Source organism: Oncorhynchus masou, chromosome 31, assembly GCF_036934945.1.
Source record: "Oncorhynchus masou masou isolate Uvic2021 chromosome 31, UVic_Omas_1.1, whole genome shotgun sequence".
Classification (NCBI taxonomy): domain Eukaryota; kingdom Metazoa; phylum Chordata; class Actinopteri; order Salmoniformes; family Salmonidae; genus Oncorhynchus; species Oncorhynchus masou.
The window spans coordinates 8,611,417-8,632,053 of NC_088242.1; the positions used below are offsets into that span (position 1 = coordinate 8,611,417).

A 20,637-nucleotide genomic window follows, 5' to 3' on the forward strand; every position below is an offset into this window, starting at 1 on the left:
GAAGTGTAATAAAACTATTTTTTGTCAGAATTACACTACCCAAAAGGCACCCACTTATTGTAGCTAGTGAAATGCATCATGATGTGATAAGATCTGATGCTGCTACATCATTACTGTACTAGAACTAGGCCCTTTAATTAAAGGCACAATCTGTAGTTTCAACAGCCTGACCCTGCTGCTGTACTTGGTAAGGCTAACATTCCAAACAGCAGACCAAGCATACTGGGATTTTTGTGGGCAGCTTTGGCCCAGCTGTTGAAAGGTGAAGAACACTTCACAGAAAATTGAATATTTCAAGTCAGGCATAATGTTGTTGTTTTTTCATCCCCTTCAACAATCAATCAATCAATCAATTAATCACATTTATTTATAAAGCCCTTTTTAGCAGAGTGCTTTACAGAAACCCAGTCTAAAACCTCAAACAGCATGCAATGTAGATGGTGGCAGGAAGAAAGGCAGGAAGCTAAGGAGAAACCTAGAGAGGAACCAGGCTCTGTGGGGTGGCCTGTCCTCTTCTGACTGTGCCGGGTGGAGATTATAAGAGTAAATGGCCATTAAGGCCAGATTGTTCTTCAAGAAGTTCAAACATTCATAGATGACCAGCAGGGGTCAAATAATAATCACAGTGGCTGTAGAGGGTGCAACAGGTCAGTACCTCAGAAGTAAATGTCAGCTGGTTTTTCATAGTCGAGCATTCATATGTCGAGACAGCAGGTGCGGTAGAGAGAGAGAGAGTTGAAAACAGCAGGTCCAGGCACAGGTAACACATCCGGTGAACAGGTCAGGGTTCCATAGCTGCAGGCAGAACAGTTGAAACTGGAGCAGCAACACGACCAGCTGGACTGGGAACAGCCAGGAGTCATCAGGCCAGGTAGTCCTGAGGCCTGATCCTAGAGCTCAGGTCCTCCGGGGGGAGGGAGAGAGGGAGAATTAGAGGGAGCATACTTAAATTCACATAAGATAAGACGGGAGAATTACACCAGATATAACAGACTAAGCCTAGGCAGTCTGTTAGGCCCGGCACATAGACTATTGCAGCATAAATACATAAATACTGAAGGCTGAGACAGGGGAGGGGTTGGGGGACACTGTTGCCCCGTCTGAAAATACAATACCTCTGGACAGGGCCAAACCAGGGTAGATATAACCCCACCCACGTTTCCAAAGCACAGCCCCCACACCTCTAGAGGGATATCAACAGACCAACAACTTACTATCCTGAAACAAGGCTGAGTATAGCCCACTAAGATCTCCTCCACCACAAGGGCCCAAAGTGGGCCCTTACACAACACAACTCAGAGTCACAATGGCACGCAGCCAAAACCCATAAGTGATACCATTAAAACATCGTCCATCTGTTTGAGAATTGAATAGAGAACAACAAATCTGTTTTGTTGAGTGTATCGTGATTGAATTTTATCACCAAGACCAATCCAATTGTTCCAAACTACTGATGCTGCATGGAAAGCCTTGTAATGTCAATTTCGCTGTTTTGTCTACGAGAGTTATGGAACTTGGCGGATAGAGCATTGTACTGAAATGAATAAACCATGGTGGTTTTAGTGTAGACTCCATGTATTACTAAACTAATGCAGGAGTTATTCAAAAACTGACTTTACAGCCATGAACCCACTGAACTTTTATTCACATTTATGAAGTCAAAGACCCACCTCACACCATTACAAATAAAAAGTGAGGTTAGCATGACTTGGGGGTATGATCTTTGACCCTCTGTAACTTTCTCATTCATCATTATTCACGACTCATCCAGGATTTTTATGGTAGCATCCAGATTTACATAGAAGTGTTTAGAAACACAGATTCTTATTTACAACAAAAGTGACTCCAAAATAACACAATGCATTGTTAACCATTCATTTCTATTTGGAACAAAATCATCAGAAACCCAACTCAAAACGAACTGCAAATGCATCCACTAATTGTGTATGGTCACTACCTTGATGTTGTCATTGCGTGCTAGGAATATGGGACAAATTACTAAACGTTTTGACTACTTTATTGATAAGAATATTTTCGAGTGTTAATTTTGACTCTTATTTTGTTTTGATAAAACAATATTGCCCTTTAAACAAAATCTCTTTCTCTGAGCAATTGGATTAGTATAAAATAATATCACTTCACATTTTTTTTATCATACAATATAGTATTTGAATGATTTATAGGTGATCTTTATCAAGGGTGTGAATAAATTCAGACCCTAATGTTCTACACCATATAATAGACTAGGGTAGAACATGAGTTTCTATTCCACAATGCAAAGTTAACAGTAGCTTTCAGACACAAGTTGTGGTTGATAGACAGCTTTCCCATGACCAACTGTAGGCCTACCGTCCTGTAAGGTTATGAGAAATATAGTCAGGCTTACTACAGTTGTCTGTGGTCAGATACACCAGGAAGTAAAGCCAGACACTCCACGTTGTGCTCCTGTAGCTAGGCTTTGTATTAGGACCTGTGTGGACTAAACAATTGACTGACCCAGATTGTATGAATGTCAATTCCCTATTCACGCCCACATCAAATAATATATATTTTTAAAGGCATTCATCAGAGGCATAACGGAGTATTGTGAAAGCTGACTAGTTACTTCTACTGCAATATTGCATAAAGAATCATACAAATCCAGTTTAGAGTATGATTCCCTCTATGTTCAAACAGAAGCCCAGCTCTCTTTGGGCATCTGTGGCGACAGGCAGATAATCCCTGTTAACTACAATACAGTATGTGTGTTGTTCAGCCCTAGCTACCTTTACACGTCATTAACGTCAACACTGCCAGGATGGAAAAGTCAGGAAGGAAAGGGAACTCCCAATTCCATTGCCTCATATCTCCCTGCCCTGTGGGCCCACAACACCAACAACCCTACCTGGGTTATAATAGCCATGTGGGTGCTTATATTTGTCCTATTGTGTAATGTGTACTGTGTACTGTGTATATGTGTGTTTGTACTGTACACACTAAAAAGAAACGGTTTTATTTGGTGTCAAATGAGGGTTGTTTCGCTTGGTAGTATAGCAGAACCATTTTTGGTGCTATACGGAAACTTTTTATATAATATTCCTTTTATATATATTCTATATAACACCAAAACAGGTTTGGCTATGTTTAAAAGCCTTTTTACATTTAACATTTACATTTTGGCCATTTAGTAGATTCTCTTTTCCAGAATGACTTACAGTCGGTGTTCCAATTCATCCCAGAGATGTTCAGTGGGGTTGAGGTGAGGGCTCTGTGCAGGCCAGTCAAGTTCTTTCACACCATTCTCGAACAAACCATTTCCGTACGCACCTCACTTTGTGCAAGGTGGCAGTATCATGTTAAAAAAGCAAAGGGCCTTCCCCAAACTATTGCCATAAAGTTGGAAGCACAGAATCGTCTAGAATATGTAGTAGAGTATGTTGTAGCGTTAGAATTTCCCTTCACTGGAACTAAGGAGCTTAGCACAAACCATGAAAAACAGCCCAGACCAGTATTCCTTCTCTACCAAACTTTACAGTTGGCACTATGCATTTAGACAGAGCTGTGTGCAAACCAAGCCCCCACATATGCTAATGAGCTACCGCCTCAACATTGGAATTATTACCCTGAGTGAGATGAAATAACCTTTTTTTGAACTGAAAAGAACCATTAAAGGACTCAAAGGGTTATTTTGGTTAGTATGATTCCACATACAACCATCATCCTTCTTAAGGAATTCAGATTTCTTTTTGTGTGTATATCAAACAACCCTTTTTTACGACACCATTAGAGGGATAGGTTAGTCAACAGATTCTCAAATCTGAAAACCTGCCTATTTTAATTTTTTCTTGCTTCTGACAACTAATGAGGATTTCTGGAGAAACTATTGAGAGGGAAGCAAAGAGACATTTGAGTCTAATGTGTCATGTCACTCGCTGAGACTGGAAGTATGGGCTTCATGGTCAATTCATAGAGAAACAGAGAGAGTGGGCACATGAGGGAGAGTGGGATTCCTCTACTCTTGATGTGGTCAAGTCATGGCAAATACAGGTTTAAAAGCTCTAATTTTGAACCATTGTCAGGAGGGTTGTTCAACTATTTAACAAATATGTTTGGACTCGTTTTACGTCCAGATGGAGAAAGAGGCGGTTGAGTTTCTCACCCTTGTTTAATGGACTCTCCTGATTCCCATGAGAGGTAGTCTAGAACTAGAGGTCAGGATCAGTATAGATGGGGAAATATAATCATCAGTACAACCCAAAGTAGTCGCTGAACAGCTTGGAGACAATGTATTGCAGAAAGGCTAAATGCTGGGCAAGATGAACAGAAGGAAAGAGACACAACAACCCTGCTCTGAGCCATGGAGGTTGTTAAGGTTACCATTATGATAATGCACACTACCCAGACAAACACAGGGACACACCTACGGGGAGGTGTTTATATTTACTTTGTACAGCTACAGGTGGGCCGATTTCATTCTCGTAGGCACGGCTGTTGTTGCACCTGTACCAGTCTCCGCTCTGGTTCTTCCCTACACACAGGAAGCAGCCTCACACAGAGGTAGCCCGACTCCAGACTACTTTTGTAACAGGTATGAAACAACAACGCTCTTTTTAATATCTCCGTTCTGCTCTAGGATGTTCACAAGACTCGTCTGTAGGTTCCCGGGTACCAGTTATGGAAGTATATATGGATAGTTCAGCACCTAATATAAGGTGATAAATACTTGTCATATTTTTTTTAATGCAGTGTAAATCGTTTCCTGGTCTCTCAGATATAGAATAGGCACTTCAGAACAAACTTCCCTTTGAAAATGTTTTGGGGTCTATCTGTTCCATGTAGTGAATCTAGTATTCAATGCATTTCTATTGGCTAATAGCAGTAATGCCAAAATCAATGTTTCATACCCCAAAAAAATATATATATTTTTTGATACTTGAAGGGGTCTTAAAAGTCTAACTCAAATAGCTAAATAATTCTTGCTATGACCCTCTTAAAACAAGTCCATACTGTACGTTAGTTTAACCCCCACCCCCATCTTAGACAGGGCGTAGACTAAAGGATTAATGGAGAGCCATGCAATTACTAAATACAACTTATTACACGGAAAATGCCTTAGTAGACGAATGGCAACTCAAGCCATAGTATTGGGAGTTGCATAATGAAAACCTGACGTTGTGGTCTTGAACAGGGGACATTTAAAGCATTCAGCTTTACTTACGTCAAATCAACATCTATTCCACTTTGGTTCAACATTATTTAATTGAAATTACTTGGAAACAACGTTGATTCAGCAAGTGTCTTCCCATCGAGCGTCAATTCTTTCCACTGAGATGATGCACAGAATGCTGACAGAGCAGAAAAGACACTGTTTCATAAATATTGATCTTTCATGCATGGCTCAAGCAAAGATAAGAGTTTCTGGTTATAAAACAGTCAAGCATGCCTTCCTGAAGTGATAAAGGCCAGGATTAAATCCGATCAGTGGTAGATTTGCGTTATAAGGGCTTGACATTTAAAGGTCCTTTTCAATTCTTCTAACGTGATGTTCTTTCCACTGAGAAAACTAAAAATATACTGAAAGTGTAAATTCTATACATTTTGTTTGTTTAACAACAGCTTGTCTTACTTCTATTTGTGCTTTAATACTTTTTCACTAAGAAACTAAACCTAGAAATAGATTAGTGCTGTTGTCAACATTTTGTTTTTAGATGTAAAGTGTTGAGACACAACAACTAAGTAAGGATAGAGTTTAAACTGACAACTACAATCTGATGACAACGACAACAATGTAAAATCTGAGACTGATCTAAGGTTTTTAATTAGAGACCTAGGTGACCGTTTTTACAACATCAAAAAGGAGTTGTTGACAAGAGTGATAGGTTTGTCTGATCTGAATCTTCCATATCTGTGAACTTTAAGTTCAGGTTAAAGGTTAAAGACGCCCTCCAGAAGTAGTTTTACTTTCACTGTTGAAAACCGATATCCTAAGTATAAATACAGTGAAGTACGCATACTAAAGGGTACAAACAAAATTGTTTTGAGCAAAATATATATATTTTTTTAGACAACTGCAAACAAAGAGTAGGTCATTCATGGAGTTGGTCTGATTGGAATCTGTGATGTCATCCTAGTTTGTTTGTGGTCCGAGAGCATCATGAGGTGAAGAGGGCGTCAGTCGATGACACCTAGACGCTGACAGAGCAGAAAAAGACACTGTTTAAAAGAAAAAGTTTGTCCTATTGATCTTTCAAAAGTTGGCACAAGCTATGAATAATACAGTTTTCACATAAATGATAGCAAAGTTACATTTTTCGAGAGGTTCTCGAAGAGATATCGATTCTCAAGAGGCAATAATGTTGTGTAAACTTGCGAAATTATCACAACTTGAAGCATTACCTCGGGAGGTCGCGCACAACACTCGCCCAACAGTTGCACCCCCTCCCCGAGCAAGGCAATGAAAACACAATTGTCTCGTTGAACTCCACGCCAAACTATGTAAGTCAACATTTTTGAGATAGTAGATCACACAAATAGAACATGTTTTTTTTCTTCATTTGTAACATTGTGTGGTGATTTTAGAGGTTGCACCACAGGCCCCAGAGTGGTGCGGTGGAAATTGTTTTCCAGGTTGCCCAGAGATTTTTCTGATCTGGTAGGCTTACCTAACCGGGTATAATTCTTGGTAAGACATAGTATTAAAAGCAGCTATAAAACATGTTTTTACTATATGTGGGCTATGATGGGACCAGGGGAAGAATTCCTGGCCCTATGGAGAATGAAAAACCTAAACATCCTGTCAAACAAGTCATGGGGTGAATCAGTCTAAACTACAATACTTTGTCTCTCTTTTCAACACTTCTGTGTCAATATTTTTTATTAATACAAATCAAAGGTACTGGGGCAAAACGCCAGCTTGCCACACATTTCCCGGTGGCAATGTGGATAGATGGAAATCGCCACACAATGCTACAAATGAAGAAACCAACCCTCTTCCTGGAGATCTACTGTCCTGTTGGTTTTCAGTCCAACCCTCTTCCTGGAGATCTACTGTCCTGTTGGTTTTCAGTCCAACCCTCTTCCTGGAGATCTACTGTCCTGTTGGTTTTCAGTCCAACCCTCTTCCTGGAGATCTACAGTCATGTTGGTTTTCAGTCCAACACTCTTCCTGGAAATCTACTGTCCTGTGGGTTTTCAGTCCAACCCTCTTCCTGGAGATCTACCGTCCTGTTGGTTTTCAGTCCAACCCTCTTCCTGGAGATCTACTGTCCTGTTGGTTTTCAGTCCAACCCTCTTCCTGGAGATCTACCGTCATGTTGGTTTTCAGTCCAACCCTCTTCCTGGAGATCTACAGTCCTGTTGGTTTTCAGTCCAACCCTCTTCCTGGAGATCTACCATCCTGTTGGTTTTCAGTCCAACCCTCTTCCTGGAGATCTACCGTCCTGTTGGTTTTCAGTCCAACCCTCTTCCTGGAGATCTACAGTCCTGTTGGTTTTCAGTCCAACCCTCTTCCTGGAGATCTACCGTCCTGTTGGTTTTCAGTCCAACCCTCTTCCAGGAGATCTAACGTCCTGTTGGTTTTCAGTCCAACCCTCTTCCTGGAGATTTACCATCCTGTTGGTTTTCAGTTCAACCCTCTTCCTGGAGATTTACTGTCCTGTTGGTTTTCAGTCCAACCCTCTTCCTGGAGATCTACCGTCCTGTTGGTTTTCAGTCCAACCCTCTTCCTGGAGATTTACTGTCCTGTAGGTTTTCAGTCCAACCCTCTGGCTGGAGATCTACTGTCCTGTAGGTTTTCAGTCCAACCCTCTGGCTGGAGATCTACTGTCCTGTAGGTTTTCAGTCCAACCCTCTTCCCGGAGATCTACTGTCCTGTAGGTTTTCAGTCCAACCCTCTGGCTGGAGATCTACCGTCCTGTAGGTTATCAGTCCAACCCTCTTCCTGGAGATCTACTGTCCTGTAGGTTTTCATTCCAACCCTCTGGCTGGAGATCTACCGTCCTGTAGATTTTCAGTCCAACCCTCTGGCTGGAGATCTACAGTCCTGTAGGTTTTCAGTCCAACCCTCTGGCTGGAGATCTACCATCCTGTTGGTTTTCAGTCCAACCCTCTTCCTGGAGATCTACCGTCCTGTTGGTTTTCAGTCCAACCCTCTTCCTGGAGATCTACAGTCCTGTTGGTTTTCAGTCCAACCCTCTTCCTGGAGATCTACCGTCCTGTTGGTTTTCAGTCCAACCCTCTTCCAGGAGATCTAACGTCCTGTTGGTTTTCAGTCCAACCCTCTTCCTGGAGATTTACCATCCTGTTGGTTTTCAGTTCAACCCTCTTCCTGGAGATTTACTGTCCTGTTGGTTTTCAGTCCAACCCTCTTCCTGGAGATCTACCGTCCTGTTGGTTTTCAGTCCAACCCTCTTCCTGGAGATTTACTGTCCTGTAGGTTTTCAGTCCAACCCTCTGGCTGGAGATCTACTGTCCTGTAGGTTTTCAGTCCAACCCTCTGGCTGGAGATCTACTGTCCTGTAGGTTTTCAGTCCAACCCTCTTCCCGGAGATCTACTGTCCTGTAGGTTTTCAGTCCAACCCTCTGGCTGGAGATCTACCGTCCTGTAGGTTATCAGTCCAACCCTCTTCCTGGAGATCTACTGTCCTGTAGGTTTTCATTCCAACCCTCTGGCTGGAGATCTACCGTCCTGTAGATTTTCAGTCCAACCCTCTGGCTGGAGATCTACAGTCCTGTAGGTTTTCAGTCCAACCCTCTGGCTGGAGATCTACAGTCCTGAAACAGGAAGAGTGTTGTTTAGCCCTGATATGAGGTATATACATTTTATTTTTGGAATGGTGGGAATGGGCTTCCACATAAAACAGCTCAACACCTCGTTGAATTATACCCATTTTTTCAGTCGCAATTTGCTTTAACTACGTGATTTGCATGATATTGATCAAAGATAAGCATTGTTTCTTGTAATGTTGTAAGGTAAGCCTACTGTACGGAGCTAGGAGTTTAAGAATTTCACTTTACCCTGCAATTACATCTGCATGTGACTAATAAACTCATCTAATATAATCTGCATATTCCTATTAGCGGGTGAATCATTCATCTTTGATAGGCTAACGTTACTTGATGAAGACATGTTAGCTTTAGCTAGCAGTAACACTGTGTAACACTTTTGTCTGGAAGCTAAAAAGTATTGAGTGTACAGATGAGAAAATAAACCCTTTAATTGTCTGCACATGCTTGTGAATTGTTGAGTAATATAGTAGATCCATTAAGAGTTGCTTGCTTAATGTTAGCTTGTAGCTAGCTTGTTGAATAGTTTGCAATGCCTCCTGGCTGGTGGGTACTGTGACATTTACAGTACTTTTGAGCTGCAAAGCAAGAACGTCAACCAAACCTTCTCTCGGCTTGTGACATTATCGTTACTAATGTGAATTGAAAAGTGTATGCACATATTATGCAAATTGAATTTGAATCTCGACAGATCTATTCAATGAGAATATGTGTTTCTGGGTAGAATCTCAATAAAGGTCATCAAGATTGCTTTCCTGACGTAATCAAGGCCAGCATTCAAACCGATCAGTTGTAGATCCGCATTAGAGGTTTTGACATTTAAAGAACATTTTCCATAGAGCTGATATATGCAGCTTTTACCGTGAATGTTTTCTCCATGAACACGGACAAATTGCCTTTAAAATATGCATAGCTGACAAAGCATGATGGGATTGAATCCCAGCCATATCGATCTCATACTATTAATAAATCCTCAATATTTATTGTAAAAAAAAATATATATACACAGTACATATTCTGTTTAATTAACTCCGTACATGCAAATGGTTTAGTAACAGTTGTATTTCACATATATTCATTATCATCTAGTTAGAATTCACTTCACTTTGTTGCCTTGTTCACAATCAATTGCAGTAAAGCACTACTCAGTAAGGGTCAAATAACCCGATTCAACAAGTCCCTCTAGAATAACTGCAATGTTGTAACTGCAATCTAAACCATTACCCTAACGATAGAATGCTTTAGAATGCTTTAGAATGCTTTAGAATGCTTTAGAATACTTTAGAATGATTTAGAATGTTTGTCCACAGAGGAACTGAAGGTTAAAAGGGGTGACAGAAGGGCCCAGGGCAGTACAGGGGGCTGGACCCACCCGCGTGAACAACGCCGGTTCTATGCCAGTGAATACTGACTGGGGTGGCAGAATGTTATCTGCTGTTTTTTTTAAGTGAACATGTCAGAGTTGTAAACGAGGGGCCCTGAGCGGTACAAGAAATACACCCTGTTTGGTTGGACAAAATACTTTCCCTCCTTTCATCCCTCTAGTCCAGTTGTCTCTGAATAGGTGACACGGAGCTGTGTGGAACAGTAGCTCAACTAGCCTGGAACCCAGATCTTGTCATTGGTGTGACAATGACCTTAGGAGTTCGGCAAGAAAGCACAAACAGCTCCGAGACCAGGCTAGAGCTTTATGCTATGATTCTGTGTCCTACTACAGTATATTGCAGGTGAACTGTGCTGCCATTGGATGTTTTCAGCACAAACGTACAATATGGAAGGGCACCAGCTTCACGGAATGTTACTGCATGCAAGCAAATGGTGTGTGTCAGTGTGAGTGTGCGTTTGTGTCCGTGTGTTGTGTGTGTGTCTCCGTGTGTGTGTGCGTGTGTGTGTGTCCGTGTGTGTGTGTCCGTGTGTGCCCGTGTGTGCATGCCGTTGTGTCCGTGTGTTGTGTGTGTGTCTCCGTGTGTGTGTGTGTGTGTGTGTCCGTGTGTGTGTATGCGTGGGTGTATGCGTGTGTGTATGTGTGTGTATGTGTATGTATGCGTGTGTGTCCGTGAGTGTGAGTGTGAGTGCGCGTGCGTGGATGTGTGAGTGTCTCCCTCCCTAGACTGGTGGCCTACAGTAACTAGATGTGCCTGTGTTTACAAGGACATCTGGGTTGCTTCAGCTGTAAATGCATTATCGTAAATGGACAATTATTCAAATAAATGAATGCCTGATTTGATCTAATTTGTAAACCTGCCGTCTTACCAACCCTGCTGTGCTTTGGTGTCTGACAGCAAAAGCATCTAATTAACATGAAACGCCAAATGAAAAACGAATTAACACTATTTGAAATGCACATCAGACATTCTATGCGGTACCCTGCTCTTCCTCTGTGGAAATACCCTGTTGTGACTGCATGGAGAACGATGAAAACTGAATACAACTCAAAGAGAACGTGTGAATCGTAATCTGACCAAAGTGTAACTTAAACTGAAATGAAGACTTTGTACTGTAGGCTACCCATATTTTATCGCTTGTTTTTTTTACACCAGTGTGCTGCAAGACTCATGCCTAGACTCCTAGCTTGTGTTTTTACACCAGTGTGCTGCAAGACTCATGCCTAGACTCCAAGCTTGTGTTTTTACACCAGCGTGCTGCAAGACTCATGTCTAGACTCCTAGCTTGTGTTTTTCCACCAGTGTGCTGCAAGACTCATGTCTAGACTCCTAGCTTGTGTTTTTCCACCAGCGTGCTGCAAGACTCATGCTTAGACTCCAAGCTTGTGTTTTTACACCAGCGTGCTGCAAGACTCATGCCTAGACTCCAAGCTTGTGTTTTTACACCAGCGTGCTGCAAGACTCATGCCTAGACTCCTAGCTTGTGTTTTTACACCAGCATGCTGCAAGACTCATGCCTAGACTCCTAGCTTGTGTTTTTACACCAGCGTGCTGCAAGACTCATGCCTAGACTCCGAGCTTGTGTTTTTACACCAGCGTGCTGCAAAACTCATGCCTAGACTTCCAGCTTGTGTTTTTACACCAGCGTGCTGCAAGACTCATGTCTAGACTCCTAGCTTGTTTTTCCACCAGCGTGCTGCAAGACTCATGTCTAGACTCCTAGCTTGTGTTTTTACACCAGCGTGCTGCAAAACTCATGCCTAGACTTCCAGCTTGTGTTTTTACACCAGCGTGCTGCAAGACTCATGTCTAGACTCCTAGCTTGTTTTTCCACCAGCGTGCTGCAAGACTCATGTCTAGACTCCTAGCTTGTGTTTTTCCACCAGCATGCTGCAAGACTCATGCTTAGACTCCAAGCTTGTGTTTTTACACCAGCGTGCTGCAAGACTCATGTCTAGACTCCTAGCTTGTGTTTTTCCACCAGTGTGCTGCAAGACTCATGTCTAGACTGCTAGCTTGTGTTTTTCCACCAGCGTGCTGCAAGACTCATGCTTAGACTCCAAGCTTGTGTTTTTACACCAGCGTGCTGCAAGACTCATGCCTAGACTCCAAGCTTGTGTTTTTACACCAGCGTGCTGCAAGACTCATGCCTAGACTCCTAGCGTGTGTTTTTCCAAATACAGCTGTTTTTATAGATTTAAAAACAAAACAAAAAAGCACACAACTATTAACATTTGGAGGGAACATAACACTCAGATCTTTGATGCTGTTATGAGATAAACAGCCACATGAGACAAGATAGAATTATCCTTATTAAACTCATTAATAACATTTTAGGGTTTAAGGCCGGTAGCTATAGAAAACATTACTAGGGAGTCAGCCTGTTAACATATTTGAAGGGGGCCATTGTGAGTTTCTTGACAAACTTTCCTTGTTGGAGAAACACTGACCATATTGTCCTGGGGAGGCGAAAGTCTTAATTAAGTTTGACTGAGGCTGAATTCCAAATGGCAACCCTTTAACAATATACTGCTGTACCCATAGGGCTCTGGTCTAAAGTAGTGCACTATATAGAGAATAGGGTGCCATTTTGGACTCATAAAGGGGTCATGTGATATACTTAGGACTGGTCATCACGTATTGTCGCTAGGGGCAAAGAGCCTCTGGTTTTGGTGCACTGTGTCTACACTGCACAACCAGTGGTCTGAAGCATTAAGAGCCTTATCGTCATAAAGTAGGTCTTTAATCAAGATGTCAGTTGTGTTAATTAACACAATTAGTATTGTGTGGTTTATTTTCAGTTTGAAGATCTTAAAACATGCTTCCTTTTAGGCTAAATTAGCAATAATACATACTGTGTTAGTGCTGTAATCCTGAGTTTTATGACCAGTGAAATGTCATTAAAAAAAGTGAGGGTTATTCTACTGTATAACATAAACAGATTAATAGTAGGAGGATTTACTTTCACAAGAAAGCAGTTATGGTAATGTGGAGATGATTCACAGACATACAGTAGGGCTTTCCATTCAAGAAAATATATATATATATATATTTTTTTTACAATACAAAACAGCCACGTACAAACGACACCATACAGACGCACACAAACATCCACAACGTCACCCCTGCCCAGACCATCACATTCAAGAATATATTATTCTCTGAATAACAACACAAACATCCACAACGTCAGCCCTGTCCAGACCATCACATTCGAGAATATATTATTCTCTGAATAACAACACAAACATCCACAACGTCAGCCCTGTCCAGACCATCACATTCGAGAATATATTATTCTCTGAATAACAACACAAACATCCACAACGTCAGCCCTGTCCAGACCATCACATTCGAGAATATATTATTCTCTTGAATAACAACACAAACATCCACAACGTCAGCCCTGTCCAGACCATCACATTCAAGAATATATTATTCTCTTGAATAACAACACAAACATCCACAACGTCAGCCCTGTCCAGACCATCACATTCAAGAATATATTATTCTCTTGAATAACAACACAAACATCCACAATGTCAGCCCTGTCCAGACCATCACATTCAAGAATATATTATTCTCTTGAATAACAACACAAACATCCACAACGTCAGCCCTGTCCAGACCATCACATTCAAGAATATATTATTCTCTTGAATAACAACACAAACATCCACAACGTCAGCCCTGTCCAGACCATCACATTCAAGAATATATTATTCTCTTGAATAACAACACAAACATCCACAACGTCAGCCCTGTCCAGACCATCACATTCAAGAATATATTATTCTCTTGAATAACAACACAAACATCCACAACGTCAGCCCTGTCCAGACCATCACATTCAATAATATATTATTCTCTTGAATAACAACACAAACATCCACAACGTCAGCCCTGTCCAGACCATCACATTCAAGAATATATTATTCTCTTGAATAACAACACAAACATCCACAACGTCAGCCCTGTCCAGACCATCACATTCAAGAATATATTATTCTCTGAATAACAACATTGTAGAGGTAAAAAGCATAATGTTTTGTTTCCTGTTTTCATTTAAAGATATATTTGCATTTTTGGAGGAGAAGGGGGTTATGGGAACATAGTAGAACCTTTTTTTTCCTGTGATCTCATACACTGAGTTCTATGTTTTGGCAACGCAGGGCAACATCTTTAGCCAACAGGAAGCAGAGTTTGAGACCAGAGAGTCTCGTGAACTCAGTCAGATAACGTCAAACCACACTTGTTTTGGACAGAAGATAGGAGAGGTTTGATTGCACTCAGACGGAGAAAAGGAAGATGCTTTCAGGGGTGTGTGTGTGTGTGTGTGTGTGTGTGTGTGTGTGTGTGTGTGTGTGTGTGTGTGTGTGTGTGTGTGTGTGTGTGTGTGTGTGTGTGTGTGTGTGTGTGTGTGTGTGTGTGTGTGTTTGTGAGTAGGGAGGATGTTCTCTGTGGTTTGGCTGTGATGGATCCTTTCTTTGCCCGTGATCACACGATGAGAGTGTTCCAGTTTCCACATAGATTTTTCCCCTCAGTCTAACCTAGACCAATTCAGTCCTGTGGTACTTCCTCTACTGGCACAACCTTTTCCCCCAACACTTTGGACTCACTCCACCAGATGAAAGTCACTTAAACGGTGGGCCATGCACTGCATTTGCATTCAAAAACCTCATCCATCATGCATTTAGTGTTGCCGGTTTAAGATGAGTACAGAGTCATTTGACCAAATTCACTGCAAAGTCAAATTGCTATTGAATTAGTACTCTGAAAATAGCACAATTGAAAACACCTGACTTAAAACATAACAATCAAATATACAAACAGTCAGTGTGTCACAGAGTGTAAACCACAGTTGTTAATGTGGGTGTTGTATAGTCTTACATGTTTCTCCTTAGATGACCTTGGTAATACAGAAAATACGAGTTACAGGAAGCCCTATGAGTAGCAGGGCATTAGAAACAAACTGAAGTAGGGAGAAGCCCTATGAGTAGCAGGGCATTAGAAACAAACTGCAGTAGGGAGAAGCCCTATGAGTAGCAGGGCATTAGAAACGAACTGAAGTAGGGAGAAGCCCTATGAGTAGCAGGGCATTAGAAACAAACTGCAGTAGGGAGAAGCCCTATGAGTAGCAGGGCCTTAGAAACAAACTGAATTAGCGAGAAGCCCTATGAGTAGCAGGGCATTAGAAACAAACTGCAGTAGGGAGAAGCCCTATGAGTAGCAGGGCATTAGAAACAAACTGCAGTAGGGAGAAGCCCTATGAGTAGCAGGGCCTTAGAAACAAACTGCAGTAGGGAGAAGCCCTATGAGTAGCAGGGCATTAGAAACAAACTGCAGTAGGGAGAAGCCCTATGAGTAGCAGGGCATTAGAAACAAACTGCAGTAGGGAGAAGCCCTATGAGTAGCAGGGCATTAGAAACAAACTGCAGTAGGGAGAAGCCCTATGAGTAGCAGGGCATTAGAAACAAACTGAAGTAGCGAGAAGCCCTATGAGTAGCAGGACATTAGAAACAAACTGAAGTAGGGAGAAGCCCTATGAGTAGCAGGGCATTAGAAACAAACTGCAGTAGGGAGAAGCCCTATGAGTAGCAGGGCATTAGAAACAAACTGAAGTAGGGAGAAGCCCTATGAGTGCAGGGCATTAGAAACAAACTGCAGTAGGGAGAAGCCCTATGAGTAGCAGGGCATTAGAAACAAACTGCAGTAGGGAGAAGCCCTATGAGTAGCAGGGCCTTAGAAACAAACTGAAGTAGGGAAAAAATACAACTCTGCAAACTCAGGCCACATGATCCTTCAAAGCAGCTGAGAACGCCATAGAATATGGATGGGGCTAATAGGGTTTGTTGCCATGGGTTTTTACATCTCTAGGCAACTGCCTCATTATGATAAACTGTATTGATACAGTCCATGGAGTCAGGGGAGAAACAAATGGAATCGTAGATAGTAAACATTCCCAGGTTGACATCTTAAATTGCATATTGAGAGCAGGTCAAAGTGCACCATGCAGCAAACTAAATGGTATAGAAGACTACATATGGAGGAAAGACAAAAGAACACTCACGTTTATAAAATTATGTACAACCCCGTTGTGGAAAAAAGTATTCAATAACCTGCCTTCTCTCTCATCTCAATGTTTTTACTGTCAAAAAAATAAGGTCCTTAGCTTTCTTTTCTCAATCTAGTTAAGATGTTGCATCTGGGTGAGGACATTCAAGACAGGAGCGGTTGGAGATTGGCTGTGTCCCAAATGGAATAGGGTGCCAATCTGTTTGATACATGGCAGACATTGTTGCTAATTACTTCCTCGGCCCGACAATAACCGTAGTAAAAGCTGGTGGAAAACGGGCAAGCTAGTTGCGGCTAGGTGAACCACATTGAAGAGCCTTTTTGGATAAGTTTTAAAAAGATATGGCCGATAAAGTGTCAGTCAAGCTGTACATCATATCCTAGTGCATGTTTAAAAACATTGGTCAAGATAAATCAAACTGTAAAAAAAATAAAAAAAAATAAAAAAGTAAAAGAGGTATTACTTTCCTTTGTGTGTACGTACACATGCAGGATTTTCCATTTTCTAGTCATTCAGTCCAGCTGAAAAGCACTTCTTCCAAGTGGGGGAAACAGACAAAGCAAGGTCAGGGAAAACATGAAAAATAAGCAGTGCCTTCAAGTGCAATTAATATATAAGTGTCAATTCTTATTGAAACTTTCGTACATTATTCCTGATCATAAGAGAGTGTGGAAAAATGTGATGGAATGTAATGAATTTGCTGGTGTGTGTGTGTGTGTGTGTGTGTGTGTGTGTTTGTTGTGTCTGTGTTTTGTATTTTTAGCTGTCTGCCTGTGCATGTTGTCTCTCCCTCAAGACACCGTTTTTGGTAATAAACAGAGAGAGACCAAATCTCATCTCAACTCAACTGTTCCCTGTCTAAATACAGTTCAATACCAGTGAACCTCAGAGAGAAGTCTCCCAACTCACCATCATGTGGTTTCCAATCGCCGAAACATTCCATCATTATGATGGAATGGCACAACCTCTCCCTATAAGCATTCTCCTCCCTAACACACAAACACCCAACCCAAATCCACTCATTCAAAATTCCAGTGACCCACCAATAAACAATGTGGTTGTATCTGGAGGAGTGTGTTGCTGCAAAACTGTTGTCCTTCAAATGCCACAAAATTCAACTAAATACATGTATTCTGAATGATGGTGAAAACGTTTGATTTCAGTGTTCTGGTACATCATTCTCAATTCGGAATCTCGGAATCCAGAACCAAATTATGTGTCGTCCCACCTGATCAAAAGAATACAATTCATAACAGTGACATGTTCAGTGTTATACAGCAGATAACAAAAAAACACCAATAAACATGATTTTCCTGTGTCTCTCTTCTTCCCCAGATCTTACAGGATGAACAATGACTACACAGAGATTAGTCCCTCTGATCCCTCTGTCGACGCCTACACCACTCCCCTGATCGCCGTGAAGGCCGAGATCGGCTACCAGCACAAGAAGCGTCGTTACGTCCGCAAAGATGGCAACTGCAATGTCCTCTTCCGCCATGTTCCTGAGGAGTGGCTCATGTACGTCACCGACATCTTCACTACGCTGGTGGAGATAAGGTGGAGAGTTATGTTCCTCATCTTCACCCTCTCTTACACCCTCTCCTGGCTCTTCTTCGGCATCCTCTACTGGTTGATCGCCCTGGCTAACGGCGACATCAAGGACCCTACTAACGCCCCTTGTATGTACGAGGTGAGGGACTTCACCACGGCTTTCCTATTCTCACTGGAGACCCAGACCACAATCGGTTATGGTTTTAGAGGGATGTCAGAGAACTGCATGGTGGCGATCATTGTCGTAACCGTGCAGGATGTCATCAGCTGTTTTATTGATACATTCGTCATCGGTATCGCTGTGGCAGAGATGGCATCGACACGGAAACTGACGCAAACAGTAGGCTTCAGCAACTGCGCTGTCATCAACTTGCGAAATGGGCGTTTGTGCCTGTCATGGAGGATCGGAGACTTCCGCCAACACCACATGGTGGAGGGGATGGCTCGTGCTCAAATCTTCCGCCCCACCATGCACGCCACTGGGAGGGTGGACATCAACTACAAGGACCTGGAAATCAAACAGAGTGATATCCTTTTAGCCATACCAACCACCATCTTCCACATTATTGAGCCCGGTACTCCACTCTACCGCATGAGCCTGGAGGATCTTCGGAAAGACGACTTTGAGCTGGTGGTGTCCTTCACCTACACAGACGACTCGACGGGCATCCTGCACCAGACTCGCACCTCCTACACACCCGACGAGATTCACTGGGGACATCTGTTCCAAGATATGCTGAATGTAAACCTGAAATACTACAAGGTAGACTACTCCATGTTCCACCACACTGCTAAGGTCCTGATTCCGGAGGTCAGCGCAGAAGAGTACGATCAAATTAAGCTTCGGCGTTCCCCACGCCACTCCCCGCGCCAGTCCCCGCGCCACACTCCAAGCCACTCCCCACGCCACTCCCCGTGCCCCAAGCGCCCAAGCATTAATTGCAATCCCCCGATGGTGACTGTGGAACTGGTAAACGGCACCACAGAAGCTGAGGTACATGCAGCCATGGCTGCTACTATCACAGCAGTTTGCGAGGACCAAGGACATTTGTGTCTTCCAAGGAACCCCATTCTGACGTAGATGTTCTGCTGACATGGCAATACCAACACAATTTCATTGTAACTGGCGAATGGTCATTCAGAAACATGGCCATTGCAGTCTGCCTTTACTATTGTCCAGGTTCTGAAGTTGCTTTTACATGCCGAAAAGACAAAGTTGATTGTTTTCACGAAATCTAAGATGAAACCTCAGATTCTTACACGTACAGTCAATGTGCAGGACAAACAAATAGAAAGACTAGCAACTAAGAGGTATTTTGGTTTATTGATAGATGAGTGTCTCACCTTTAAGTATCGTAAGTCTTGCGAAAAAGTTTTTTATTTTCGTATTAAGTCATGTTTTTCATTAGAAGCGAGAAAGATGCTTGTTTCCACTACTTTCTTACCTGTAATTGATTCTGGTGATATCCTGTACATGTATGCCCCTGTGATTTCATTGAATATGCTGGGCTGGGTACCACGGAGCACTGAAGTTTGTTACTAACTCCAAAGCCCTCACTCATCACTGTACTCTCTACATGAGAGTGGGCTGGTCTTCCTTAGCTCTTCGGAGATGAAGTCATTGGTACGTTTTTATTTATAAGGCCGTATTGAGTCAGCTCTCGTTTGACTCGCGTAACTACAATGTTCAGCAGACAAATGAAAACTATCGCATGCGCTCACATGACTGGGTTTTGTTGATTGTGCCAAAGGCCCGTACAGAGATAGGTGAAAACACTTTCCAAATCTCTGCTCCTTCCGCTTGGAACAAGCTTCGAAAGGCCCTGAAATCACAGGAACTCATCCCTTAAAATTAGTTTAAAGCTCGGTTAAATTCTAGAATGGAATATGAGTTTAAAGCTCGGTTAAATTCTAGAATGGAATATGAGTTTAAAGCTCGGTTAAATTCTAGAATGGAATATGAGTCTAAAGCTCGGTTAAATTCTAGAATGGAATATGAGTCTAAAGCTCGGTTAAATTCTAGAATGGAATATGAGTTTAAAGCTAGGTTAAATTCTAGACTGGAATATTAGTTTAATGCTAGGTTAAACTCTAGAATGGAATATGAGTTTAAAGCTCGGTTAAATTCTAGAATGGAATATGAGTTTAAAGCTCGGTTAAATTCTAGAATGGAATATGAGTTTAAAGCTCGGTTAAATTCTAGAATGGAATATGAGTTTAAAGCTCGGTTAAATTCTAGAATGGAATATGAGTTTAAAGCTCGGTTAAATTCTAGAATGGAATATGAGTCTAAAGCTAGGTTAAATTCTAGACTGGAATATTAGTTTAATGCTAGGTTAAACTCTAGAATGGAATATGAGTCTAAAGCTCGGTTAAATTCTAGACTGGAATATGAGTTTAAAGCTAGGTTAAATTCTAGACTGGAATATTAGTTTAATGCTAGGTTAAACTCTAGAATGGAATATGAGTTTAAAGCTCGGTTAAATTCTAGAATGGAATATGAGTTTAAAGCTCGGTTAAATTCTAGACTGGAATATTAGTTTAATGCTAGGTTAAACTCTAGAATGGAATATGAGTTTAAAGCTCGGTTAAATTCTAGAATGGAATATGAGTTTAAAGCTCGGTTAAATTCTAGAATGGAATATGAGTTTAAAGCTCGGTTAAATTCTAGAATGGAATATGAGTTTAAAGCTCGGTTAAATTCTAGAATGGAATATGAGTTTAAAGCTCGGTTAAATTCTAGAATGGAATATGAGTCTAAAGCTAGGTTAAATTCTAGACTGGAATATTAGTTTAATGCTAGGTTAAACTCTAGAATGGAATATGAGTCTAAAGCTCGGTTAAATTCTAGACTGGAATATG

At 41.7% G+C, this 20,637-nt stretch overlaps 1 protein-coding gene across 1 annotated transcript; it reads left to right on the forward strand.

Moving 5' to 3' along the window:
* The first annotated feature begins 4,443 nt into the window (after positions 1-4,443).
* On the forward strand, positions 4,444-19,670 carry LOC135525103 (inward rectifier potassium channel 16-like). Its single transcript, XM_064952855.1, has 2 exons — positions 4,444-4,567; positions 17,560-19,670. The coding sequence occupies exon 2, from the start codon at positions 17,570-17,572 to the stop codon at positions 18,854-18,856; it is 1,287 nt and encodes a 428-aa protein (XP_064808927.1). The 5' UTR covers positions 4,444-4,567; positions 17,560-17,569; the 3' UTR covers positions 18,857-19,670.
* The last annotated feature ends 967 nt before the right edge of the window (positions 19,671-20,637 follow it).

Bases quoted from the DNA above. Each gene is read 5' to 3' on its own strand.
- LOC135525103 (XM_064952855.1), top strand. From the start codon at position 17,570: ATGAACAATGACTACACAGAGATTAGTCCCTCTGATCCCTCTGTCGAC.